A 27,048-nucleotide genomic window follows, 5' to 3' on the forward strand; every position below is an offset into this window, starting at 1 on the left:
TAACAAGCACGCAGTTCATAACAGCCACAACACATGCAGCCTTTTGTCCCGCCAATAGTTTAGGAATATCGGAGAGATTTGCAACATAAAGGGAAAGTGACAGTCACACAAATTTCTTAGAAATTGAGAATCATGATACTCCCACCTAGGAAACGGCTTATTATCAAACACAAACTGTAATTAAATAAATCAGGATGACTCTTTAAAATGAAAATGTCCATCTAGCTGCATATCAGAAAATCTATATTATATAGGATGAAACACAAATCAGACATGACATAAAACTACTCACTCTGAATATATTATCTTATAGTTATTACAGCTCTGTCAGCTACCATTGTATCTATAATGCTTGAATTCATCTGCTGTTTAATCTTTGGTAGATACATCATCTGGAAGTGGCAAAAATTTAGAGTGAATCAGGAAGTTTAAAGTGCTGATGGTCAAAAGGACAAGGTAAATTACACTAATCATCTTCCTGTTGAAAGCCCTCACAAAATGCTTTTAGCCTAGTGACTTTATTTATTTATTGAAGAGAGTCTGTCCAAAGTTGTTTTTCAAGAAATACTGGCTTTAACACATGCAGAAAAGAAAAGCAAAATACTACAAATATATGTCACACTTTCACTACAAGGAAAAACACTACTTTTTTTGAGCAAACTAATAAAATGGAAAATTAAGGTGTCAAACTGCAACTGAATGAGTTTGAAAACCACGTCAAATATTTAACTTTTTCCACAAACTGCAGAAAACCCCCAGAACCACCACACTCACACATCTGCACTCTTCCAAAATCCCCACTGCCCTTAGCTACATACTTTTTCACTTCATGCAGTTTCCCATAATCTCCACTTATCCTTAACAGCTGCACTCCTCTACCCACAGCTTCAGTCATTAAACTGAAATATGAGCGAAGAAATGTGTTTGACTCTCTTCAAGAAATCAGGAAGGCAGAGGGAGCAAAGATGGAAGAATAATTATAAAAAAATATAACCGTCTCCTGTGGTCAAACTTCCTCTGCCTGACTGGCTAACTAAACTGTGTGCGCATTTCTAAGAACTCAAAAACACAATCTTGAGGTTGGAAAACCAGTTCCATTGTTGTTTGAGGTGACAGGCTTTGCACCTTATTCTTTTCCAGGCAATTCATTTATTACACCCTGGGATACAATTACACTGGCGCTAGAATAAATTTACACTGGAGAGTAACTATCAACATTAAGAAGTTTGTGCAGAAAGCATGTAGAGACTTTAAAAATCAAGGTTCGCTTTAACAGTTTAAGCCAAGCATAAAAGAAAAAAATGTGATGGTATCTCTCAGTCAGATTCACATACTCAAAACACTGAAGAGAGGAACACAAAATATGCACCATTTCAAAGTAACATTAACTATCAAGCAACTAATAGGCCACTTGCTTCAACAACCAGTGAATGAAGAGATTGGAACAAATGCACAGTGCTAATTAAGCAAAACAACCAAGGCACAAGGTGCTTCCGCAGGACTGATGAGCAGCTGCCCAGGGAAGAGATGGGGAGGAAGAGGCTGGATAGCTGGATATGAGGTCATGGAACCCTGGCAGACACTAAATCCCATTAAATTTCTCGTACCAAAACTGTTGTTTTATTAATACAAGACATACATTTAAAACTGACAGAGGCTTTTCATTATGAGTGACATAAGTTAAATTAATACATTGAAAGCATTTCTATAAAAAAGATCCTTAGAATTTTTCATACTTCAGTCAATGTGAAATGATGAGCAAAACAAGACCTGCAAATTGCTGTGCCAGAAAAGAATGAGGAATTATAACCTGGGCAAGGGAAAATGTTATTTAAACTTAGTAAGTGGCAATGTTAGACTGATTTGTTAATCTAAACACAGACACCTATAACTCATTGATATTCACTAGTTTGGGTTTTTCAATCCAAATATTTGAGCATTCCTATCTATATTTTTTTTTTCAGCTTGATTTAATATAAATAACAGCATCAAAACTTTCTTTACAACAATTCATACGAACCCTGGACTAGCAGATGCCAAGGTAGCTAAAAATCACACACAGAATTAAAATAGCAATTTGCAAATTAAAAATGCAAGAACCTAGCTCGTATGCTTCTATACCCAAAGTAAAGAGCTCTCCTAAAACCTTTACGGGCTTTGGACTTGCATTTAAAACACAAAGGATTAGATTTCTAAAGCTTCTTTCCAAATTTAATTGGGTAAGTACTTTTAAGGTAGTCCACCTGCCTAGAGCACAGCAGCTGTGATGGGAAGTCGAGAATGCTACGGCAGTATTTGGATAAATTCTCAAACAAAACTGTAAAAAGCCTCCAGTAATTAGTGGACGATATGAGAATTCAGAAGTTGGCACTGGAACTTAATTTGCAGAAACTGTTTGACTTGTTTATTGTGTATACTTGTTTCCAGTGAACGAGCAGTACAGTGATTTAAGCGACTTAATGCTAGCATATCATGAAAGTAAAATTTAGTATTAATGCACATATTTGTTTCCTCGATATCTTATGCAACATTTCTCTGCAGTGAAATCATCCAATATTCATTCTCTTCTAAAAATAATATCACATTACTTGGCTTAGATTATATTACATTGCCTAAATGTTACATGAGGTTACATAACAGTTTGCTATATTCTGTAACAAGATCTTTCCCACTGCACCCATCTCATCAATTCTTGTGAATTAAATATGGTAAAGTTTGTGCAATGCTTAAATAAAAAGTACACTAAGATAATGGAAGTAGTAAGGCTAATGAAACCATCAGTGAATTAACAGGGAACAGCATTAATAGTAAATTAACACTAAGCTGGGAATTTAGCCCCAGTCATAAAAATCACTGCAATATGAAAAGCGAACTATGTTTGATTATTAAAAATCCCATAGAATATTTCCCATATTTTGCATTAATTTCTCCTTTTATCCATAATCTATTCTAGGAGCTGGTTTCAGATTTAGCATACCTTATTAAAAATACAGGAAAGATATTTTACATAGAGGTACATCTCATGAGTGAATTTTGAAATTCAGGACTTAAAATCTGCTACTAGTCCAGCACTATTCATTGCATATACTGAATTTTGGCTCAAACTATTCTGGAATGATTTGGGTAAGAGAATTCACATTGGTAAGGAAGTCTATCACACACATTCTTTGGGTAGGGAAAAGCAAAACCATCCTTACCACTGTTGGAACCTGGAGTGAGAAGTCCTGGCTAAAATACGTAGAAGTTAAATATACATATAGGTGAGCAGATGCCACATCTCAGGAAGCCATAATGAATCTAAATCTGTAACAGAAAGGTTGCCAACAAAATTCTATCAAAGTAACTTACATTTTGACATAAAAATAACGAAGCAACTAGATTAGTCTTGGCCTATGTGATTGCTAGTCACATGCAAAGCTGTCTACCCACATGGGTAGACATGTGGGTCTAGTCTTGCGTGGGTGAAGTGCAAGACTTAGTTTTCACTTTTACTGCCTTTAGTACTGCAGCTCTACTACATCACATGTTCATTAGCAATGCATTATTACATGTCTTTCCCATACCCTGTTGTGCCACCAGTCAACAAATCACAGCACATGGGTTCATATTCCAGGAAAGAGGGAACAATACACTGCACAACCCTTCAATCAGTAAAACGTGCCACTAAACAGCCTGGGTGTGACTGCCTAGTTTAAAGGAATCATCCATGTGTACACTTGAGCACAAACTTATGAATGACCCATCCTGATACTCAATGCAGGGGATGCATTCATAATCTACATTTGGAGTGACATCAACAGTAGTTCAGATTTCACCAATAATACTGTTTTTATAGAATAAATACAGAGAACTTGAAAGTGCTCAATGCTCATTACACCTTAACCTATGAATAAAATGTCTCTGTGGCAAACATTCTCATAATTTAAGTGCCAGCTGTGACAAATCAGTCAAAGCTTTATTTTTGGGGGTACAAAAAAGATTAGTGGTTATATTACACTTGAAAAAGACTAAGATACTAGCAAGTAAAATTTTGATGACAGCTGGCTTCATAATAAAATGTTCTCTTACTTTCCTCCAGTCATCCTAATGTAATACATGGTTGTTATGACTGTATTATTGTTCTAACTGTTTTTCAGAAATGTAAGTTTTAGTGGTCACTCAAAATGTTTAATGTTTGTTTTTTCATGATGAGCTCTGGACAAACGTGACAAATCACAGCTTTGCAGGCCAGTGTCCTGCATGCAAACTGAGTAGAACTCTTTACACATATATGTAGCCAATTTCAGCCTTGATTCCCAAATAATTGATACTGCATGGGAAAGAGATTTCATCTCCCCAGAAAAGGTTCCATTTGCATTAATCACATTTTAAAATAAATTTATTTTTCCTTGACCAAGAGCTGTACTCAAATCTGAACAATTTAAAATGAGCAACTCTAAAAAAAAAAAAAAAAAAATTCTGAGTTTTGTTTGAACTTCAACTTCCCTCCAAATTAAGAACTTATATTTTTATTGTTCATTTTTTTTTAGATTCCATCCATAACAAGATTTAATAGTGATTTTCAAATCTGAAGATTTAAGTTTTAAGACCCATATTTGGGAAAAGATCCAGGCCTGCACGAGTACTGATCACGAAGAGAAAACTACTACTCTGAATATTTTATATCTGGTTTTGGTGTTTTGTATTTCATATGAAGAAAACTTTAAGCACTTAAAAATTATAAGACATTTTTCAGTTTCTATACAAGTATCTCACTGCCAAAGTTACAAAACCACTGAAGATGAAAAATTGTTAGGAGACAGCAGAAGAAAATTACAGTGCTTGGAAGTTTGTTCATCTACAACTGTTGTCTTTTTACTTTCAGGAGACATTTCCTGTTATTCTGCATTTGGTGGTTATTCGGTCTGGACCACTCTTCTGATGCCAAAGTATTTACAGAACTTCCCAAATGAAACAGTCCCTTGGATATGATTGGCCTTGTATTTGCATGAACTGAAGTAAAAATGACACATCAATAACTTCTCTCACTGAAACCCACTGGATGCTGTATTTTTGCCTTGTCAGAAGTGGTTACATTTTGCGTAACTGTTTGGGAAGATTAGTTTCATTTGCAACATTAAAAAGATGGCTGAAGAAGAAAAGCTCTCTATAAAGAAAGCAATTCAGTTTGGTATTAATGGATATATTCCATCAGTAAAACTATTTGTGAGAAATGAAAATGCCTCCAAAAGTTATTATGCTTGTTGTTTAGACAACACGCAAATAAAACATATGTGACTTGTCCATCATTAAAAAAGCTGCATCACTAATGGAGAGCTGTCAAATAAAAGCCATCAGGAAAACCATAGACTCAACCTTACCTTTAAATTAGTTAACTGTAAGCATAAGGGCCTGTTGCAATTTTGTAATAAGAAGATGGTGTCAACCTCAGAACAAAAGGATTTCTGCATTTCCTAGCTACAAGAAATCTTTCCTTAAATTTGATATTTAATTTCTTTATCTTAGTGTTTGGTCTAATCAGCAATTAAATTTGAAAGAACATCCCTAAAGAGAGCATGTCAGTCAAAAGTATACATAATAATAACAAGACGAATGAAAAGCTTAGCTTCTTCAGGGATAAGGTATTCATTTGCATCTTAGGAACAATCTTAACATACAGTTTAAATGACAAATGAAATGGGTCGCAAAGAAACACGTTACTTACAGACTTTAAATTGTGATTCAATGGCTCAGCAAAACATGAAAATGCGCCCAGTGCTATTGAAAAGGAACAGTCTGGATTCAGCTGATTTTATGAGACAGCCACATCACCGCAGGACCAAATCTCAGCAAGTTCGATTCAAGGATGATGGTGTGAACACAAAGACAGAACTGGATACTAATCCTGCCCAAGATATAGCATTCACAACTGGAAAACCAGAAATATTTAGGGATCACAATCTTTTGCTACATCAATCTCCATCTTTTCCAAGGGCTCAGAAGGGGCTTCGGAATATTGCCATACAAACATCTCCTAGCCTCAGGAAACACTTCCCAGTTTTTAAAAAGAAAAAGCTGACAGTAAGCAAGTCATTAACAGAAATGCCAACGGAGCCTGCAAATTCTATCCAAGTAAATGGCAATCTTTCTGAACGAGACACTATGTCTTCAGATCTCTGTTACTTAAGAATAACTAATGATTTGGAAGATGGATTTAGAAATAGTGAGGTGGACCATCAGTTAAGTCAAAGACCATCAAAACCACAAAGCAATAGACCTATCCACTCAGATGATCTCTCAGTATCAGAGAAGACAACTGTTTCTACACAGGTGCCTGAATACATACATGTGAGTTTTCCACAAGACAGCAATGTTTCCATGGATGCACCAGACACAACCATGAATTTAAGTAATTCACTGCATTCTTCTACTGTCATAAATAGCAATGAAAATAATGAAAGCAGCACACTGTCATCTAATTCTGAAAAAACATACCCTTGCCTAAGCAATTCTGCTAACTGCAGTGAATGTAATCCTCACTCTGACTCTTGTGAAGCAGATGAAAGTGATCCCGAGTCGCTTGCAGCCAGCAAAGATGCAAGCAGTAAGGAAACTACTCCATTATCACCTCCATCAAATCACAGTTCATCTCTTTGTTTCCTCAGAGACTATCAACAGGCAGGAGAGCACAAAACAGATTCCAGCTGTGTGACATTAACAAATGATGATCACACAATAATGTCAATCACCAGCAGTAATGCATCAAAATCTATTTTGTCATGTAATACAGAAGTCAAGAAAAATTCTACCCAGTCAGATGTTTCCCAGTGTAACAGCTGTTTAGAAGGATTTCACATAAAGTCTTATCTGCCAAGGAATGAAATAAAACCACAAACCACCAAAGAGATTAGTGAAATAAATCAAATTTGTTTGGCACATGGTGAACTCTGTGCCCTACAAGGCAGGCTGCAGTCTGTAGAGGAATCCTTGCAGTCGAACCAGGAGAAGATTAAAGTACTTTTGAATGTAATCCAAGACCTGGAAAAATCCAGAGCCCTCAGTGAAGGGTATGGTGCACTTTAATATTAGTAATTCATCAGAAGTGTAAAGTAGATGTTACCAATCTTTAAACCTTTGCTACTGAAAGAATCTATCCTGCGATATTTAAAGATGAGTTTGCAAAAACAGTATCTTACACCCTTTTCCTGGTATTTGGGCCTCAGCAGAGAAGCAAGTCTCTTTATAGTGTGGCTTTAGATGACACTGCCTTTACCAAACCCAGTGTGAGACACAGTTTATTACCTTTTTTATTTAGATCTGTGGTGTTAGCTATAAAGGCACTGACACCTGAGAGTTGGCAGTCTCCATCTAGCTAAAATCTGTATGCAGCAAAACAACAAAACCCAACAGTCTAACATACTAATGTAGCATGATAGAAACCTATGGCAAGCCAACTATCTCTTACCAGCAAGGTCAGATAGGCATTTAGTGCCAAAGCAGTCCTATTGTTCAAACAGTTTATATCAGCAAAAACCTGCTTCTGTTCAATAAATTATTACTGCCTTCATAAGCAAGCAAAACTGCCCACATGCCTCAGCACCAGGTCTTTGCACTTGTTCCCATGTGGACAGAAGAGGTTTGCGTGGCTCTGCAAAAACTGTGAGGATATAACTATGAAGCCACAATTTTATACACCTCAATTTTCTTAAAACTTCTTCAAAATAGATTTATTTTTCTTCAGAATACTTTCTTTCTCAAAGTATTTTATCTGGGAATTGACATTACCTTATTGCATTTCTGATGAATAATTCTCCAACTCACACTCCAAATATGAATTTACGCTCATTTAAAAAAATTTATCTCAATCAAGTTAACGTGTAATTTTACTGTGTACACATTACCTTTTTTGTCTGGAAATATTAACCAGTAATGTCCATCTGGCTGTTAGCATGAAAATACTTCTGTATGTTTCCACTGTGCCCACATAAATTTTTATTCCATGTAACATTTTTCCCATATAATTCAGCTCCAACTAGCCTCTCTCAGAGAGTCGTTCTTAGTCATTTTTCTCTATCTGAAAGCCCATATGATTTTCTAGCACCAACTACATAATAACCTAGACACAACAGACAAAATCCATATAGACATACTGATAACAAAAACGGAATAATATTTATAAAGTACCAAAACCCCAAAGTTCAGTTTAGAAGCTAGATCCAAGGCTGGGTGGGGGGTGGGGGAGGGTGGTGTGTGTGAGGGAATCCAAGTACGTCAAGCTTAAGCATTCACTTGTTTATAGTGTATTTCATACAACTACCACCCAACTACTGTTCGTTAGGAAATTACAGGAAAAAATACCCACTCCTCCCCTGCATGTAGTTATGTATGACAGAGTGGACAAGTTTCAATTATGTTTGCAAATCCGACCATTACAAAGAGCAACTTGCAGTGAAGCACAGTCAGATTATTCAGCAATATTTATAGTCCATTTCTGTTCAGTTACCACATGGTCGAAAACAAAAATTTTGCCAAATATCTTTAAGTTTCACACTGATATTCAATGATAAGCTTCAATCCTTCTTGCTAGAATCATCTAGCAGTAAAACTGAACATTCCAAGTACTCGTGGAGGTAGCACAACAATGCATGTGGAGAACCTCCACTTTAATTCCAAAAGCAATCAGAAAATTATTTTGGTACCAGCTGAACTCCCCTAATTCAAATAAAACTTGTTAAATATAAGTACTGTGCATCCTTCAGACGTGATGAGCCACTGACCTCAAATTGTTTCTAATGCAGATCTCTCTATCATAAAATATAATTCAACTCTAGTTGGTGTTAAGTATGAAAGTCACTTCTCTTGTTTTCTTAACACTCCAAATTTGTATACTATCAGCAGTAAAAATCTGACTTGTTTATACCCAAGTGGAAAGGGAGAAGAATGGAAAGCATAATGGTAGAGATCAAATTGATTCACCAAAAGCATGGATATTCAAATATTTTAAAGTGTGTTTATAAGAAGCAGTTGCATGTCTAAGTGTTTTCATAACAAGTATTCATGCAAGAACCAACCACCAGAATCTTAACAGCATGAGGTGGGAAAGAAGCAAGACAAAAACATAAATCAACATAGGGTTTGGGTCTTTTAAAGCAACCTTCTAATTTAGAATTTGACGGTAGAATTTTTAGTAAGGATAATAGAAGTGCTGAACAGAATTACTTCTATACATGAAAGATTCAGAGGTCTGTTAATGTATCTATAAATACACATCACATGAGCTACTGTCTATTACAGGCGTAACTTCTATCACACTGGTCAAGACCTCAACAACTGCAGCACCTGTCAGAACACCGCATGTATCATTTACAGGTACTTCACACAATTTTGTATTGTCTGTATATCTCAAAAGTCTAATACAGTGTTTTGCTCACAGCTATAAAAGGTCTCAATTATTATTAATCCAGTTTTTAACAAAAAAACAAGTGGTATGTGTGAGGTGATTGGTTTGTTTCCCCAAGTAGAAAACAGTATTGGTGTTTTCTGAAAGAGGTAGTGTAATTCTGAGAATTCATATAGAAAACTCCCACTAAAGTTTTACAGCATTATTATTACTAGCATGCTTTGAAAACCTTTGATGCCGTTTCTGATTATGAAATTCTCTTTGTGTGTTACATTTTTAAAGCTAGGATTTCTGTAATAAATTTAGATCTTGGAAAAGACCAAACACTCAAATTGCCAAATGCCAGTAAGCTATAGCTACAGTTCATGTTCATGTGCAAAACAAAAACAAAACTCCCACACTTCTGACTTCAGTAAATGTTTATTTGTTATTATTTTAAGAGAGTGCAATTTGAGTGTAAGTTCCTCCAAGTTTAAACTGCAGTTTATGTTAAACTCTTATGACCAAAAAACTTCGTAGTACTGTGTTCTGGAAGCTGTACATGATTCAAATGCTATGTCTATACAAACCCAAGTCTTCAGCTTGCCAGCCATTAACCAAAAATCTAGCAGGTACAAAGTCTTGGTTATACTGCACACATAGCTCTTCTGCTCAGCAAGGGATTTTATAGGGCTTCCAACGAATTTATGAACACATTATCTAATCTCTGCAACCTCAGTTATAAGGCAGAAAACACACATCTTCAGTTATTTGATTCTATAAGATTTATTAGGTTCTTCACAGAATATTAGTAACATACTGCACAAACACAGCATACTCAGAGCTGGAGCTCACACTTCACCATTTTAGATCCTTTCCAGTACTACCATACACTGCAGACTTAAGAGAATGAAAAGGAAGATGAATGTATGGTCAACATTTACATATGATACCTTAGGCCTCATTTGGGGAGATAGAGAATATATATTCAAACCAAAGGTAGTGGAGAAATTATAATACTGCTATATTAATCCTTTCTTTTTGCATTCCTTTCTTGTGAGGGACACTTTACTTAAAGGTCTTAGCAGCTGATGAGCTTATTACTTATACTGCATGCTCGTTCTCCTTGCTATACCTATCACATTTCTGATGTGCTGTACTGTTTTAAAGTTTATTTTTTTAAAAAAAAGCTTAGCAGAAAATGAACTTGTCAATCACATATTGTGAAGATCAGGTACTGAAGTTAAACATTATGCTGCAAAATTAAGACGTTGGTTTGAAACATCTCCTAGACATTTTTTATTCCTTCAAAGATATTCGTATGTATTAGTATTCCAGAGGTTTTAGATATTTAAACATGTTTCATTTACAAAAATAAAGGGTAAGAGAGTTTATCTTTTAGGTTGAAAACTTTTCCTTTTTTTCAAAGAATATGGCAGACCATTAGCTTTGCCAGTTTCTGAGCACTAAGACTTTAAATTTTTTTATGGATATAATGAATAGACTATATCCACATAGAATTGTTTTTCACACTGCATTTTCTACATAAGCCAAATTTATTAAAGAGCTTAATAAGCTCGTTAGGTGAAGTCAGGGTTGGAACAGCATTTGAACCTATCGTTCAACATACAACTCAGTCAAATACTGATGTCCTAAACCTCTGGTAATGAAATCTCAAAGTAATTGACATGTCACAAATTAAACACCACAACTCCTCTGAGACAAAGTTGTTAGTCTTCTCCACAGTCCACTGGATACTCCAGTAAGTTACATGACTTATCCAAAAGCACAAACTGAATCTGTATAAAAAGGAAGATCCAGGACAAAACAGATTTCCTTTACTTCATCATTGTCTCTGAACAGACAATCTCTGTGCGTTTTTATTGGAAAATACAGGAACAGAGGTCACTCTCTAGAATTTATGTACAAACTACCCTTTACCACAGGATGCCTTCTCTCTTTGGAAGAATAAACTATGATGCTTACCCTGTGTTTTTAGTTTACACAGTTTCAATATGGGAAAGATCCTGAGCAACAAGCACAAGTATGTGAAGGAAAGAACAGAGGAAGTAATGAAACATTGATGTGCCTTTTTGATTTACTATGTAGTTTATAATGATAACGGTGCCTGGAGTCTCACAGTGCAATGATGACTAGAATACATATAAGAGAACACGGTTCCTCTAAAGAGTTTCTAGTTTTAAGAGACAAAACAGGAGACAGCAAGGAAACAACAGTTTTCACTTTATAGACATGTTCCACAAGACGCGGTTATGAAAAAAGCATTCTGAGGAACTAATATTTGAATGAACATATTCATTAGACAACATTCTGAAAGAAGTAATTGTTATCAGTTTTTGCTCTAGACAAACCCATGCAATTCCTGTGTTTTATGTAGCTTGAAAGATCCATGCAAGTATTTTTTCCACTAATGCATCACTGTTCTCATTAATCATAGAATCAAGTGTTTCATCTTGCTCCCTGTTTTCCTGCTCTTAAAGAACCTAACTCATCAGTAATTCAAACACTGTGCAAGCAGAATGTTGGGTTACTGTCACTGAACCCTCTTTATCATGCACATTTTAAGCAGTCCCTGAGTCAAACAACATACTAATCTCATATCAATCCAAGTGTGGATTACACTGATTGGTAAAGTAATAAAGAGCTTTTCAGTCTAACAGTGACCAAGTATATAGAGGCTGTAAATTTATCTTTATTAACTATCCAGCAGGGTTATGTGAGATGACTTGGAACTTTCAATACAGATCCTGTAAGACAGATGTTTGTATTATAATAAACAAATGCAAGTAGCAACCAAAACCAAACAGTTATCTCAGCATATAAGGGACAGTATTAAATGGAGACTGAATTGACCTCTTGCCTCTAGAAATGATCTCTCCAACATTAAATGAGAAACTTTGAAGAAGGGAAGAAAAAAAAGAACATGAGCAGATGCTATCCTTACATGCTATAAACTGAACATTTAATTCTCTAGCGTTTGTGATCTGTGACTACTGAGAAGTATTAAGTTGCAGTTTTAGCAATAAGCCAGTAAAATTGAAGACACTCTGATCAAATTTTCTGTTTATATCACTACCTTCTAGTTCTTTTATTTATTACGTATTGCTCCTTATCCAGAGATCCCTCTTAAGTTCTTCTAAATCAGAATAATCCTATTGCGTTCTTTTTGCCAGCTGAGTTACTTTATTTAATGAAAACCCCCAAAACACATTAATTATAAGGGAAACAAGCTTCTAGTTAATTTTAACATATTATTCAACAACGTTTATGGATCTGTATATACATACAAATACTCAAAATTAATACTGTTTAAAGATATGCATATTTACTAATTTTATAGATTTCTTCTACTCCGTGCCGAAATCAGGTTCAGGGCCTTAATGTGACATCCCAACACCCCTATGATGATGCCTTTTTCCTCCCAAAGAGCTTGCATTATGGAAAATACAACCAGCTCCTTTCTACTCTCCCCTCCGCCTGCTAAAACCTTCACAGCAGACACAGCTGATAAAACTCCCACTCTCCTGCCCAGACAAGATGGTTGAAAAACCATACAGCACTGCCTCTTTTTTTTTTTTCTTTGTTTGCTTTTGTTTAACTGTACTGCTTGCATCGGACTGCTTAATCACTGTCCACATCAGTTCTTTGGAACCTTATATTTATTTCTGTGCACTTATCTGCTCTAATTAACATCTTGGCTCTCATTTGACATCAATAATAATTATCAGTTTCAATGGAGAAAGAGAGTTACATTCTACTTTCCTGTCAACTAATACCACTTATTTCAAACACTTACATATTTGCTTAATTTCGTATATTTTTGGTCCTAGCAGGAGTCCTAGCAGGGGACACTCATATTTCATGAAGTTAAGCATGTGAGAGTTTTGAATTCATGCCAAGCATATGACTGAGTTAGATTACAGTATCAAAACCTGACCATTGAATAAAATGCATTGAAAGATCACCCTAGTACATTTTCATTTTCTCTCCCTTAATTTTTGTCCCACTGTTTTGGGTACAATGCTGGAGTTCTTAACTCATATAAAGAAAAAGGTTTCCCTCAGAAAAGATTAAGAGATGAACTTATTTTCAAAGCAGCAACCTATACACCCTTATGTTTTAACCAGGCTCTAATACTGAATAATGCCAAATTATTCTAATGAGGTAAGCATCCTTTCCACATGTTTTTTAAAGAGGGAATTTCTCACTTACTAGCTTAAATTTCTTCATTTTTCCATAGTGTAGAATATGACTTCAGACAACAAGAAGGAAGATTTCATCAGATTTTGAAAACGCTGGATAAAGCAGAACAAAATCCAGCTTCACCGCAGAAGCTACCATCTGATCATCCAGCTCTCGACAAAAAGGAGTTAAGAAGAAAAACAAAAAAGGTGAAAAGAAAATGCTTCTGGTGGATTTGACTTCCTTATGGATCCTTTTACATTTCAAAAGACACTAGAACAGAAAAAGGCTTGAGAGCACACACTTGAAAATGTGCTATTATGAAATCACAAAGTTAAAGAATGTTTAGAGTATCTGAAAATCAAAAGAATGGAATTTACTTAAATCGTCTCACTGAATAAAGGCGCATGAAGATACTATTTTCAAAAAGAAATTGTTTCTTTCAAAAGGAAGCTTTCTCATTTTTTCCAAGGACACTTTCATATGCTTTGTAAAGACTTTTTTTTCCAACTTTCCAAAAATAACAAGGTTTAAATCTCTACTTTAAAAAACAATGATAGACAAAGCTAAGGGTGTCACACAGTCTTCATTTCCTATTTATGAGCAACATGGACTAAAAGGAAGTAACTTCATTCATCTTTAAACAAACCACATAATCGAGAACAAATTCAGGGGAATCTACATTGTTCAAACAAATGTCTCCTTTGAGGAGACAATTACCATTATTTCACATACCTGCTGAAATATTTTTGTTGCTGTCATTTAACAACAAAAAAAGAATTTCAGGTTAAGTTTTACTCTGTCCTTTTATTGGTTCAATTAAAAAAGCAACCATTTAGAAGTTTCAGCCATTTAATAGACTTCTCTGAAAAGAATCATGAAACAAGAGAATATCTCGCTAATTTGTCTTAACCCCCTACTCAAGCAAGGTCCAATTAGCTGAATTTGAGTTTTGAATATCTCCAAAGACAAGAATCCATAACCCCCTGGGGCAAGCTGTTCCAAATTTTTTCCTAACATCTTATCTGAATTGCCTATGTTCTAACTTGTGTCCATTAAATTTGGCTGTATCCAAACACACCTTCAAGAAGAATTACACAGATCATAAGATGCCTCTCCTAAGCCTTCACTTCTTAAAGACTGAACAAATCCAATTTTCACTGCCTCTCTTCACATGGTATGTGCTGCAGCCCACAATCATCTCGGTGGTCTCCCTCCAGTAAGCTCATGTCATTCACCTACCTGGAAGCCTAAAACTGGACACAATGCCTCAGATGTCATCACACAATTGCTGAATAGAGGGGAATAACCACTTTGGCTACTGTCTTGGTAAACCACTTGCCCAATTTGTCCATTCAAGATGTGTATCACTATGCCAAAATATCCCAAGATGTGGGGTTTTGGCCTTAAGATATATGTAAATTTATAAATGATACAAAATTGATCATTAAAAATAATATTCAGTGAACTTATCTGTATCATGTAAAAAAATTACATATGCTGAAAAGATTTTATCAGATGTCAATGCAGCTATTTCTTTCCTTCAAAAACAGTCAAGGTAACAGCTAGCACAGGGTATGCCAATTTAACCTAATTTAGGGTTGATGATACTATTATTTTGCTCATGAAAACATGGCCACCTTTCATATGGGAGGCAGAGGGGAAAAGGTTTTCTAAAGCAAGTTTAAAGGGCACACTGTAAAGCCCGAATAATGTAGTTTATGTTTAGTGGAATGTACTGCAGACCTTTTCTTAGAAGTAACTCTGATTAATTAGTTCAAATGGTGCCAGGGTATTCAGTAGATTAACCCTTGGATCCTGTTTTTCCAAATCATACTTCATTAATTGTGCAATGTTAGTTAAAAATGTCTATACACTCTTCGTACACTTCTGTGTTCCCTGAATTCTTAGGGTTAACTACACATTTGAAAACACATTATAAACAACTTTGCACAGGAGAATTTGGTCTGGAAGAACTAAGTTTTTTGATAGAACTAATCTTCATTTAGAAGAGAGTAAGCTATGTGATATGGCTTAGTTTATCAAAATTCTAAAGGACTGACAGTTTCAAAAAACATATCCATATTAAATTCAGTCAGTACAGAAATGACAGACACAAAATTATCATTATTTTAGAGGCCTTTCAGAAGAAAAGCCTTATATGAATTCTTACTAGCAAAAAGGATGCCTTTAGTGTGACAGAAAGGCTCCTCAGTAATATTTTGTGGGTATAACGATTCTAAGAATTAAATTATTACATCAGAACACATCATTATATTACACTCAGATACCTATACTGCTTATGTTGGTATGCCAACAGCGTTCATGTTTTGCACTAGTCTCTATAATTGATAAAATGAAGGATTTATTAGTGTATAAATGTTTCTTGTGTATTAAAATAACATTTTAAGATTAATATCCTCTGTAGTAAAGGTACAATAATAAGCAATGCCAACAGGTGTAACACTAGCAAAACCAGTAAGTTTTTTTCTGTAGTGAACTGTTTGTTATTATATGAAAGCAATCTTTTTGTCTTTTTGTTAGTAAGCAAAAAAAAGCCCACTTTAAGCTGTCTGATTTTGGTTTTGCATATATAAGGAATATGATGCCTTCAATACATTTCCAAAGGATCCAGATTATTCAATTTAAACAAACCACAGTATTTTGGTTCACCACATAGCACCAATCAATTCCTGGGGTCAGTAAAACTATGCAAGAACAGAAATACTCTATTTAGTTTAAGAAAGTCCAACCAAAGATAGTTATAAGTAAGGCTCTAAGTCTTTCTTATGACCTGAACAAAAATCAATACTTCTGAAAAACTGAAATATACTGATTTAAATGGTTACAAGTTTTATATTTTCATGTCTGATCTTGATGGAATTCAGTACTGTAGACAATTTTTAATCCTTAATCTCCCAGTCAAAATTAGCCTTTGTTTCCATATGCCTCAGTCGGTTGTTTTTCAATTCTCTCTCAATCAGTAAAGTATGGATTATCCATATATGATTATGAAATTCTCTTCTTAACATATGCACACACAGCAGTATGGAAACACTTAAGGTATGTAGGCCAGCCAACCCTCAGCTCCCAATGCTGCAATTTAAGAACACTGACTTGCCTTTCTGCCTACCTGTCTGTTTTCAAATTCACCCCCTTCAAGACATCTGTTTTCCTTGAAAGAAAACATGAAATTACAGTGCTGCTAAAGCACTGTCCTTCGGAAAGGTTGCTCCTAGAGTTCTCTGCTTCAGGACTTCAGTACAATAAATGAGATTTTTTTTTTGAGTAAGCAGGAGTAGCAACAGCCAACCAAGTTCTAGAATATTTAAGATCCAAACAAAAGGCTTATCTGAAACACAGACAGAACTCCCTCAATTCTTCTTGCAGAGGCTCTGACTACCATGAACAAAAAACATGCAATAGCTTAATGGAAAATAAAGTATGCCAGAAGTAAATTATTCCTACAAAAGAATAAGCATCATATTTTCACAATGAAACCACACCTACTAAATGCATGAAGTTATTATACCCAGTATTCTCCACAGTATGTCACACACAATAGGCTTTCTACACAAAACTTTAAAGACAATGTTGGAGCAAAAGGCTATTTGTTACGTTAAAAGGTAACAATGAGAAAGTGTCAGTCATGGTATGCATAAGCCACAGCAAGAGGCTAAGACTGCTTAGTTGCTATATGTTTTGTTTAGATTTAACATAGACATTTGTATATCCTAGCAACACAGAATACCTGAAATTTAATAGCTTTGTAACACGTAATTGGACAATCTAAGCTATATGAAAATGTAATATGTAAGCATTGCTTTTTGGTTTATTGTTTAATATTAATTTATTATTAATATTTTAAAATATTTTAGTAATTAATTATTAATTCATACAGGAAATTTAAAAATTGCCAGATACACACTATGCAATTTGTGATGTCAAGATTGGAAAAACAATAGAAATTGGTAGATTGTTAGAAGATAATAGTACTGGCTATAAAAATTTCTCTGATTTAGAAGATTACTGTGTAATGCCTAAAACCAGCTCCCAGAGTAGGAAATAAATGTTAGAAATCCACACAAACACGCTCTTAAATGAAATTTTTAAAACCCACAAAAACCCACAAACCAACAATAAAAAGAACCCCAAAATCACAGCTACTTGACAGCACTTGCATTCAAAATATTGTAGGCTTCTCTGAAAGACATATTTAAATGACAACTACAATATGCTATTTATAAAACATTGCACAAAACATGGCATATTCCAAAATTACTGTATGTGAAATTGCTGTTTTAGAGAGTCAACCTAACTTTCTTTAAAAATTCAGAATGTATGAATAAAATACTGATTTCTCTCTGTCATGTAACAGCAGTTCATGTAGGGCTTTTAATAGTTTTGTGTACTATAGCTCCTTTGAAAAAGCCACAATACTTAGTAATTATGCTAGCTTAGATAAAAAACATCTTCCTAATGAAATGTATTATCTAATGTATGTTTTGTAAGTTTCTAGGTTCTTTAAATGTGATATTATCTTTTGCAATAAAATGAGGTATTTTTCTTAGGTTTCAGGAGTCAATTAATAAACAACAATTAGATTACAAAGGAAGTGAACAATTGTTCTTTGGCAAAGGAAAATGAATGGGAAATGAATACATAGGTCTTTCATGGAATCATTTTGCAGCTTTTCTAGGTAGAGAAAGGATTTCAATTTGAATTTGTATACTGAATAAAAAAAGCTGTAACTTTTACCTAGACCATGTGTATATTTGAATATATCATATTCTCCAACCACGGCAGCTCTGCAAAATGGTTTCTCTGGTCATTATTTCTCCAAAACAGCATTGTTTTTTTGCAAAAGTATGCTATCTACAGTAGCTTTGGTTAACAGAGCACACTGTTTCCTTTTCAGCAAAGTCTTCCTTTGTACAATATCTTCTATAAATATTGTTTTAAAACTTTTCTGTGCAGCATAACTACACTCTTTTCATCATGCTAAACTGATACTGTGAACAAAATCAAGTTTAGGAGTACCAAAGGAAAGCTTTAAAATGTGTATGGTGGATTTATGATATTTTTGTTTAGCTAACCAAGCCAATACTGAAAACAAGTACTTTTGTATTCTGCATGCTCCTATATGTTTTACTGCTATAGTTACTGTAGTAGGATTTCACTGCATCACAATGCCCTCTAACTAAAAGTCTAAATTTCATAAAGTATTCAAGATAAAGTCTGCATAGTCAATGTCAGACAAACTTGTCCCTCAATTACAAGTTTAGAAGCACTTCTACAACTACAGTCAGGGCTTTTTTTTTTTTTTAAATAGTGAAAATAACCAAGCAGCTGTTAAAGCCTTCAACTGCCAAAACACCACAATGAAGGCAAGAGTGGCATTTAAGTAACCCTTCTCTGCAGTAGTTGCAGAGCGCCAAATTACTTTTCCATCACCAACACCTTCTCCTGAAGGGATTACGCCCTTCTTAGACTAACTCTTTCCAGTAATTACATGAACAAAGCTCACAGCATGCTATTACCCCCTAAGCACAAGGCAGCACCTTTCATTAGATTCAACTGGCATTGTAGCAAGAAAAGATAAAGACAACTGTAACCCAAAACCCTTTTGACTCCTCTGCCAACAAACTGGAAGATTGTGAAAAGGACACCTGAGTATGAAAATTAACATGCTTATCCCTGCCAGAAAGCCAAAAAACTCAGGTAAATAAAATCCAGTACTCTATGAGGTACAAGACATTTAAATTTTCAAGGAATTAAAGGTCTTGTAAATTGTAACCATGATTACTATAACATAGTATCAGCATTGTTGTTCACACCATTTTCAATTTCTAGAAAATTATATGGCATAAGATAATAAAAATACTTGCAATATTCAGAAACATAGTAACAGATTTAAGAATCTAAAGAATAACCTTCTGTTCTGCTGGAAGTAAATAACAGATGTAGTCCAATTTGAAATGTCACTCATATGCATATAACATCAGCTACATAGCCTGACTGCAGCTATTCTGTATGTCTCGCCTGTACTTGCAGAGTTCACCATACTTTTAGCCACTTTAGCTCACCTAAGCATTCTGCAGAAGGCCATAATTCCTGACTATCTGCTTCATTTTTAAAAGATTAAGCATTCAGGCTTTCAAATAGTTTGGCCTCTCAAGAAGTTTTAAAGAAAACCTGCAAATTAACTGAGTGAACTAAAGGTGGTACACAGAGCATGAAACAAGCTTATTTTGCCAGTTCTTTCCGAATACAAAAGACTATTTTGTTCATTGCAAACAATTTCTTCACATCGCATATAAAACAGTACACTGTTGAGAGGTCTCACCTCAGCTCTAGAAAACTATGTATTTTATTGGAATTCTGCTTTGAAAAACCTCTGAAATGCCCATTATACTCATATGCATAGGTGCTTATGAGCATTATTAGCATTCAGACATCTGCATTTCAAAATTCAACTGGATTTGATCTTTTTAGGTAAAATCAGCTGAACAAATTACAGTAGATGAGGAAAAAAGAAAAAAAATTTTCCAAGCCATTTCAATTGACTGTAACCAGCTTGTTTCCTAATGATTTCCTAATGTTTTGGATGTTTTTTGCAGGATTACTAGAGCTTCATTTTTCTTCTTCATTTACAGTTTAACAGTATCCAGAAATACTCTTTATAGATTGATTACATCATCCATGACACTCATATGATGCTTTCTTTGCAAGAAGAAAAAAAATTTTGAAACACTGTAGAGAACTGAAAGGTTCACTGGGTCATCATTCAAAACCTCTTCCTGTTATGACCATGCATACATGCCAGAGGGTTACACACAGAACAACAACAGACTGGAGTTCTGATGAACAGTTAATGATATCATTTCTGAAACTTGCAGATCTACCACCAGGTATTTTGAAGAAACCACTGGCAAGTATCTCCTCTGAAAAATTCAATTATTAGGAGACTAATCATTAGTAGACACACATGCTTTGACTGGCAATGATCTAAACCTGTTATTTTGGTTTTCCAGCAGATACGAACAAGGAAACAAAGCACATTTTGAAAGACACGCAGTGTACCTCTTGTGGCCAAAACAATCAAATAAATGCTGCTCATGATTTTGCAGAATAATATAAATCCCTGAAGACTAACAATTAATATACACCTTCTCTTAAGCACACAGTCTGAAGGGCAAGTCCCATAATTGCCTCTGAACACAACTGGCTTGCATTCTCACAAATAGTCTAAATCAAGAGGATTACTCATGAGATATCTACTTAAATCTGAATAAATTGCAGAATATGTCCTTGAATATAACTGTCAAAACATGGATTCTCCACAAAAAACTCAGGTGAGTGCTCTGTGCCAGCACATCCTCAGGTATTTTACCTGTGCGCCTAGGGCATCATCTTCCCCCTCCAGAAACAGAGCCAGGGATGGCAGCTGTTCCACAGCAGTCTAACCCACCAAAAAGTAAAGCATGTGGAAAAACAGGAAGAAACAGAGCATCTAGCAATTATTTATATAAGCTATTCAGAATAGCTTTTTTTTTTTTTTTTTTTTAGTTTTACTCAGACACTTCCACTGTAGATTAGCAGAAACACTATTTTCAGTGTGTTAAAGTGTCCCCTTCATGCAGGTTTGTAAAACATTCTTCTTTTTGCAAACAGCAATTAACTTTAGAGATAGTCTCTGATTTTTTAAAAAAATGCACAAATCTTGCAGTATTCAACTACACTTCAAAAGACACTTCGGTGGCACTGTTGTATGAAAACAGAGTTAAGCCCTAGACCTTTTACTTTACACCTAAAAAAGTCCACAAACAAGTACTCCACAAATACTGTATTTGCATTTTTTCAGGATAACTATAAAATTACTTTCAAAGCATTAAAAATACATTAAAATATTACTCACAATTAAGGGATCATCTCGTCCCATTGTAATAACCGTTCTGTTCACTGTGCGTAATAACTGTACCATTATTTCTTGAATATGGTGATAAGTTGAGGCCTGTAAAAGAAAAAAAACACTTTTGGTATTAAATCCATATCTCTTGTAAAAGAAAGAAGAAACCAATTATTTCCGTGCTGACAGTTCAAGCTGTATAATATAACCACCCTATTGAAAAAACAACACTAATTCTTGTTCACACTGCTCCTTAGTTCCAGCAATTTCAGTGGAATACTCATTTCAAGTGGCACAGTCCAATTTTACCCCTAGCTATCCCGTAACTGTTTGTTGTTTCAAACAGTCACTTCCCATCCCTCACTCAAGGGACTCGTGTTTTCCCAGTAAGTGAGTAGCCTGTAACTTAATAGCAACACTGTGGTAACAGATAAATGAGGCAAATTGTACCATAGTTCTCCACATCTGTCAATGGTCCTCAGGGTAGTCTGGAGCTCAGTAATGTTCGTAGCTTGCAGTCACATAGTATATAGTTATTAAAGGAGAAAGTGATCTTCATTTCACTTTGCAGCTCTGTGAGGGCACAAACTGAAGATGGTCTGCCCTTTGGCCCCATTGCCAAAGTACTGGTCAATCTGTCTGACTGAGACTACACTAGAGACCCACCACCTGTCAGCACCAAGTTTTGAGTGATCTTTGCAGCCCAATGGTAAATATTGACCAACTCACATCAAATGGTTAAGTACCTCTGGCATGTTGCCTGCAAAAGGACATTTAATGATTTATTTTAAAACACTGAGTAAAGTGGTATAACCTTATATTCACCAATTTCACTGATCTTACTCTGATCACTAGACAACTTTGGAAACTAGCATGCAACAATCAAAGAAAGAAAAACTCTTAACAAATTTCTATTAGGAAAAAAAAAAAAAAGCTTACACCAAACAAGGCACCTCTAACGTCACACATAGTATGGAAAGAACACCACAATTACAGAACCCATCGTGATTTCTTAACAATATTTTACATGGCTGAGCTCCAATACCACCCCAGGCGAAACTGCTTCTGACTGTTTTTCCTCTGAGACATCCAACATCGTCTCCTTTCTTTATCCCATTTTGATTAATGTGGATCAGGCTAGCATCCCTTGCAACAGAGACCTTCTTCATATCTAGCCATTTATTTACTATTACCATTTAGTCCTATTGTGTCCTTTGACTATGACACATGCAAGCTTAAATGATCTTCTCACCTGTCACAGCATTTCAAGTTACTACATTCTATAAATGAACGATGTATTCACAGAATAATTTGTTCGTGGTTGGTGTTTTATTTTTTTAATTTAAATTTCTCTGGTACGGTCCCGTATTTATAAAAAGACTACACCTGACAGTTGCTGCACAGAAGACACATTTGTTGAGTGCTTTCACAAAGCCGCTTTCTCTTCCATCTTCTCCACTTCCCAATATGCATACTGTGAGTTTTAAGGCTTATACCAATCATATAATACAAAAACCATACAGTGCATTGGCTCTTTGTATTTTAAATGCAATGGAAATAACAGTGAAATTAAAAATAAAAACCTACAGTGCATCTCTCCCCATATCAACTCTAATAATTAACCAAATACTCTTCTTGTCTTTATTTTTTCCTTCTCTTCTTTTTTTTAAATCACCTGAAAAACCTCTGGGAGAAAATTGCACTTTCTTCCAGTAAAACATAACCATGCTTTGTCACACAGCAAAGCAAATTCTTCAGACTTATGCAAAGTTGTGATCAGAAAGACACTTTTCATTCAAAAACCATCAGAATCTTTTGGACTCTATGTTGCAGAAGCAGCATATCTTAGTCCTCCTAATGAGTGTATTGGCACAGTTGACCTCACAGTAGGAAAAGGAAAATCTAGCCTTGCCACTGGATTGTTGAACAGTGGCAGTCCTTGGCACCAGAGTATCTTCACAAGCTTTTCACTTTTGGGGTGTTCTATTATACAGCTAGAAAGCAAGACATCATTTGAAATACGCCTTGTAGATCAGTATAAATTTTATTGGACTAACAGGCTACGCAAGCCACTCTTACCATCTCAAGGATTTCTCTTTCCAAGACTGTACTAATGCAATACAGATGCATTTAACTGAATCACAGTTTCTTCACTACGGTTTTACCATACGATATAATAGTTACTGGACCCTGCTTGAAACTGAGAACAAGGGGCAGAGCATAATAGGAAAAAAAATACAGAGAGGGATGGCATCTTGCAAGAAGCCATAAAACGGAAAACAAGCACAGATGTTGACAGCGTGAGGAAAAGGGGACAAAGGACATCAAAAAAGATGAGCCAACCATAGGAAAGAAAAATGCCACCAAGGTGCTTGAAATAGCATAATTTCTTGGACTAGAAAACATATAGAAGAGCTCTCTCTCATCCACTGCCTTCAGGACCTAAAATGCAACACATTTTCAAACCCTACTCTTCTACTGCAAACACTAGTGAAAACTACTGAAAAAAAAAAATATTCCATTAAAGTATTGTCTTTATTGGAGTTTAGACATTCTCTACTTAACAAATAGAGATTACACAGTGAAAAAATGGAGGAAACAGCAATATTGAGTACACAGACATGGAATTGTTTGGTAGCCTTACAGTGAAAATCATCTGCCTGCTACAGATGATTGCTTTTTTCATCAGGATTTTCTGTTTCTGTGAAAGGCATCCTATTTGTTCCTTGAAATTGAATGCTTTGCATATTCACTAGCATTACTGTAAAGTCCGATGTGACTTTCAGGAAATAATTAGCTTTAAATAAACTACACTCTGGGTATGTTTTTGATACATCTTCAGAGTACACTCTTGATGAATGTTGTTTTATTTACAGAGATCTACACAGGTTTTCTGTTTTGTTTTCAAACCTTTTTTGTATATTCTTCTTGAACTTGGACTATAGCAATATATTTTATGATTGTGCACTTCTGTCCAAAAGCAGTTTGCCATCTCTTATTCCAGAGTATTGCAGTTATTAAATAATTTCAAGGCTTGCTTTGAAGTGTAGAACTTGTGTTACCCTTGTGCATTGGGGTACCAGTCAAAATTAGGATTTTGGTTCAAACAGGCATTCTTGACTGATGGAAGAAAGCATCCTAGGACAGCAGAGGACCTATGGCAAACCACCTACCATAAAATATGTAATTTTACCAAGCTACCAGTTAACAGGGCAGTAGAGGAAAGGTGAAGCAATACAGAGTACAACACATTTATACAATTATACACTCTGCCCCTGAATTTTTCATTTATTTACACCAATTGGAAAATACAAACATCAAATTGATAAACTGCATTATTTGTATAACTTCCTCTCAATAACTACAAAAATTAAATACAGTAATTATGTATACCTTTATCTTAAGCATAAATCAAGCCCCTTAAAGTTATATGGCTATGCCTATATCAGCAGTTTGGTTCAGAACAATTTTGAGGCAAATCCCTTGATCACTTCCATTTACTATGTACTGTGTCCAAGTGGTTTTGTTGCACACAAACTAGATTAACTCCAGATAAACCAGAAGCTCCTTGACAGTGCTAGAAATGAAGATATTAGGTTCTTGACCAATGTTTGGGTCACAACAACCTAAGGTCCCCCAGCATGTTTCTAAACTGCCTGCCTTCAGAAAGCTGAGCCATATGCATAATGGAGAGATTTGAACCACAGTATCAGACCATATCTTACTCAGTGTAAACTCCCAAGCCATGTACAACAGATTTGTCAGGCACCCCACAACGAACCACATGTGGCAGTGTGACACAATCTTTGCTAATGCAGATACTACCAAAACATCCTACACAGCCAAGGCAAAAAAGCACCATTAATGAGGAAGCCACATTAAACAAAGTAAACATGGTATACAGATTTTTTTTTTTCCTGATATTTCTTAATATTCATTTGCAGGTATGCAAAGCTACCTGCTATAACACTAGCTACCTTCTGACAACAGTCTCTAAAGCACTAAAACTCACAGCATGTAGTTTGCAAAGTGTACTTTCTTTTTACCCAGGAAAGATACTAGGTCTCACAGCAAGAACTGCAACACTTAAATAGCTTTCTGGTTAGAACTCTGTCCATGCAGCTACCATAACAAACCTAGAGATAAAAACTGGCATCTCAGCTGGAATTGTTATCTGCAGTGCTGCAGAAATGTTCTATGATTTGGCCTCTGTTACAATTCAAGATATATTCATTAATTGTATCTGTTCTTATAATATTAATTACCACTATAATTAAAAATACCCAACAGCCAAAAATTGTAAACTACATAGTAGCACTTCAGACACTTTCCTTGGGCACAGGAGAGTCACTTGTTCATTAGTTTGCCTTTTTTTTTTTTCTTTTTTTTTTTTTCAATTCAAAGCTGAGCGCTCTTATAATCTAACTTCACTTCCTCCCACATTTCAGTACGTGCTATATACCGTTATTAGTAACGGTTTAGAACATTACATAATGGTTTTAACAATTTTCCATGACTCCATTATTAGAGATGAGCTCTATTCTGAATTCACAAGTAGCATGTAACACACCTTTACTGGAAAAATTGTGACATATGCTCAAGCATACAAAGGTTACTTTATGCTAAGCCTCTGAATTTTTAGAGAAATGCCAGCAAATGAATTAAAATGGTTTCTTTATGAAACTGAGACTACCCTTCTTCTTGATAATCTAAGAAACAATTAGGTATTAAATACTGACATAGCTAATTTAACAAAAAAAGTGTTTTCACACATTGCCTATACACAAGATTTCAGCTTTTAAGTAACAGTTTCTAGCTTCAGAAGACAGTCTAGCAACCCACTGTAACATGCATTTTCTTAGATCATATTTCACCTCACAAGGATGACCTATGTTTTTTAGTGAAACCTGGAAACCCACCATTTGGTTGCAGTCCATTTGGGTAAGCATAAGACTTTTCAGAAGCTAAATTAGCAACTTGTACCATATATAAATGCTCCCTTGAAAAAACATGAATTGTATTATTCCATTTCACTGATTATGGTAATCAAAACATATGTTTGTCTTCATCAATGAAAAGGATTTCCTAGGTGACCAAGTGTCCTGGTTTCAGCTGGGATAGAGTTAATTGTCTTCCTAGTAGCTGGTACAGTGCTATGTTTTGAGTTCAGTATGCAAAGAAAGTTGATAACACTGACCTTTTCAGTTGTTGCTAAGTAGTGTTTAGTCTAAAGTCAAGGATTTTTCAGCTTCTCAAGCCCAGCCAGCAAGAAAGCTGGAGGGGCACAAGAAGCTGGCACAGGACACAGCCAGGGCAGCTGACCCAAACTGGCCAACAGGGTATTCCATACCATGGGATGTCACATCTAGTATATAAACTAGCAGGGGGATCGCCACTCCGGGACTAACTGGGCATCGATCGGCAGGTGGTGAACAATCACACTGTGCATCATTTGTACATTCCAATCCTTTTCTTATTACTGTTGTCATTTTATTAGTGTTATCATTATCATTATTAGTTTCTTCTTTTCTGTTCTGTTAAACCATTCTTATCTCAACCCACGAGTTTTACTTCTTTT

The 27,048-nt window shown here is 35.3% G+C and overlaps 2 protein-coding genes across 7 annotated transcripts in view; one reads left to right on the plus strand and one right to left on the minus strand.

The window, feature by feature from the left end:
- Positions 1-18,318, plus strand: part of INSYN2B (inhibitory synaptic factor family member 2B) — a 42,479-nt gene extending 24,161 nt beyond the window's left edge. For 2 of the 6 annotated variants that reach the window (XM_029998204.2, XM_029998206.2), the window contains exons 2-4: positions 4,865-7,046; positions 9,274-9,348; positions 13,620-18,318. In XM_029998204.2, the coding sequence (XP_029854064.1) occupies positions 5,665-7,046; positions 9,274-9,348; positions 13,620-13,800 (1,638 nt within the window). In that variant the 5' untranslated portion in view covers positions 4,865-5,664 and the 3' untranslated portion in view covers positions 13,801-18,318. The other 4 variants (XM_029998205.2, XM_029998208.2, XM_029998209.2 and 1 more) reach the window with 4 other exon arrangements.
- The window catches only part of DOCK2 (dedicator of cytokinesis 2), a 213,200-nt gene that overhangs the window by 108,280 nt on the left and 77,872 nt on the right, over positions 1-27,048 (minus strand). The window contains exon 27 of the mRNA XM_029998203.1: positions 21,480-21,575. Within this exon, the coding sequence (XP_029854063.1) occupies positions 21,480-21,575 (96 nt within the window). The remainder of the gene's footprint in view (positions 1-21,479; positions 21,576-27,048) is intronic.

This window comes from Aquila chrysaetos, chromosome 22 (assembly GCF_900496995.4).
Source record: "Aquila chrysaetos chrysaetos chromosome 22, bAquChr1.4, whole genome shotgun sequence".
NCBI classification, from domain to species: Eukaryota; Metazoa; Chordata; class Aves; order Accipitriformes; family Accipitridae; genus Aquila; species Aquila chrysaetos.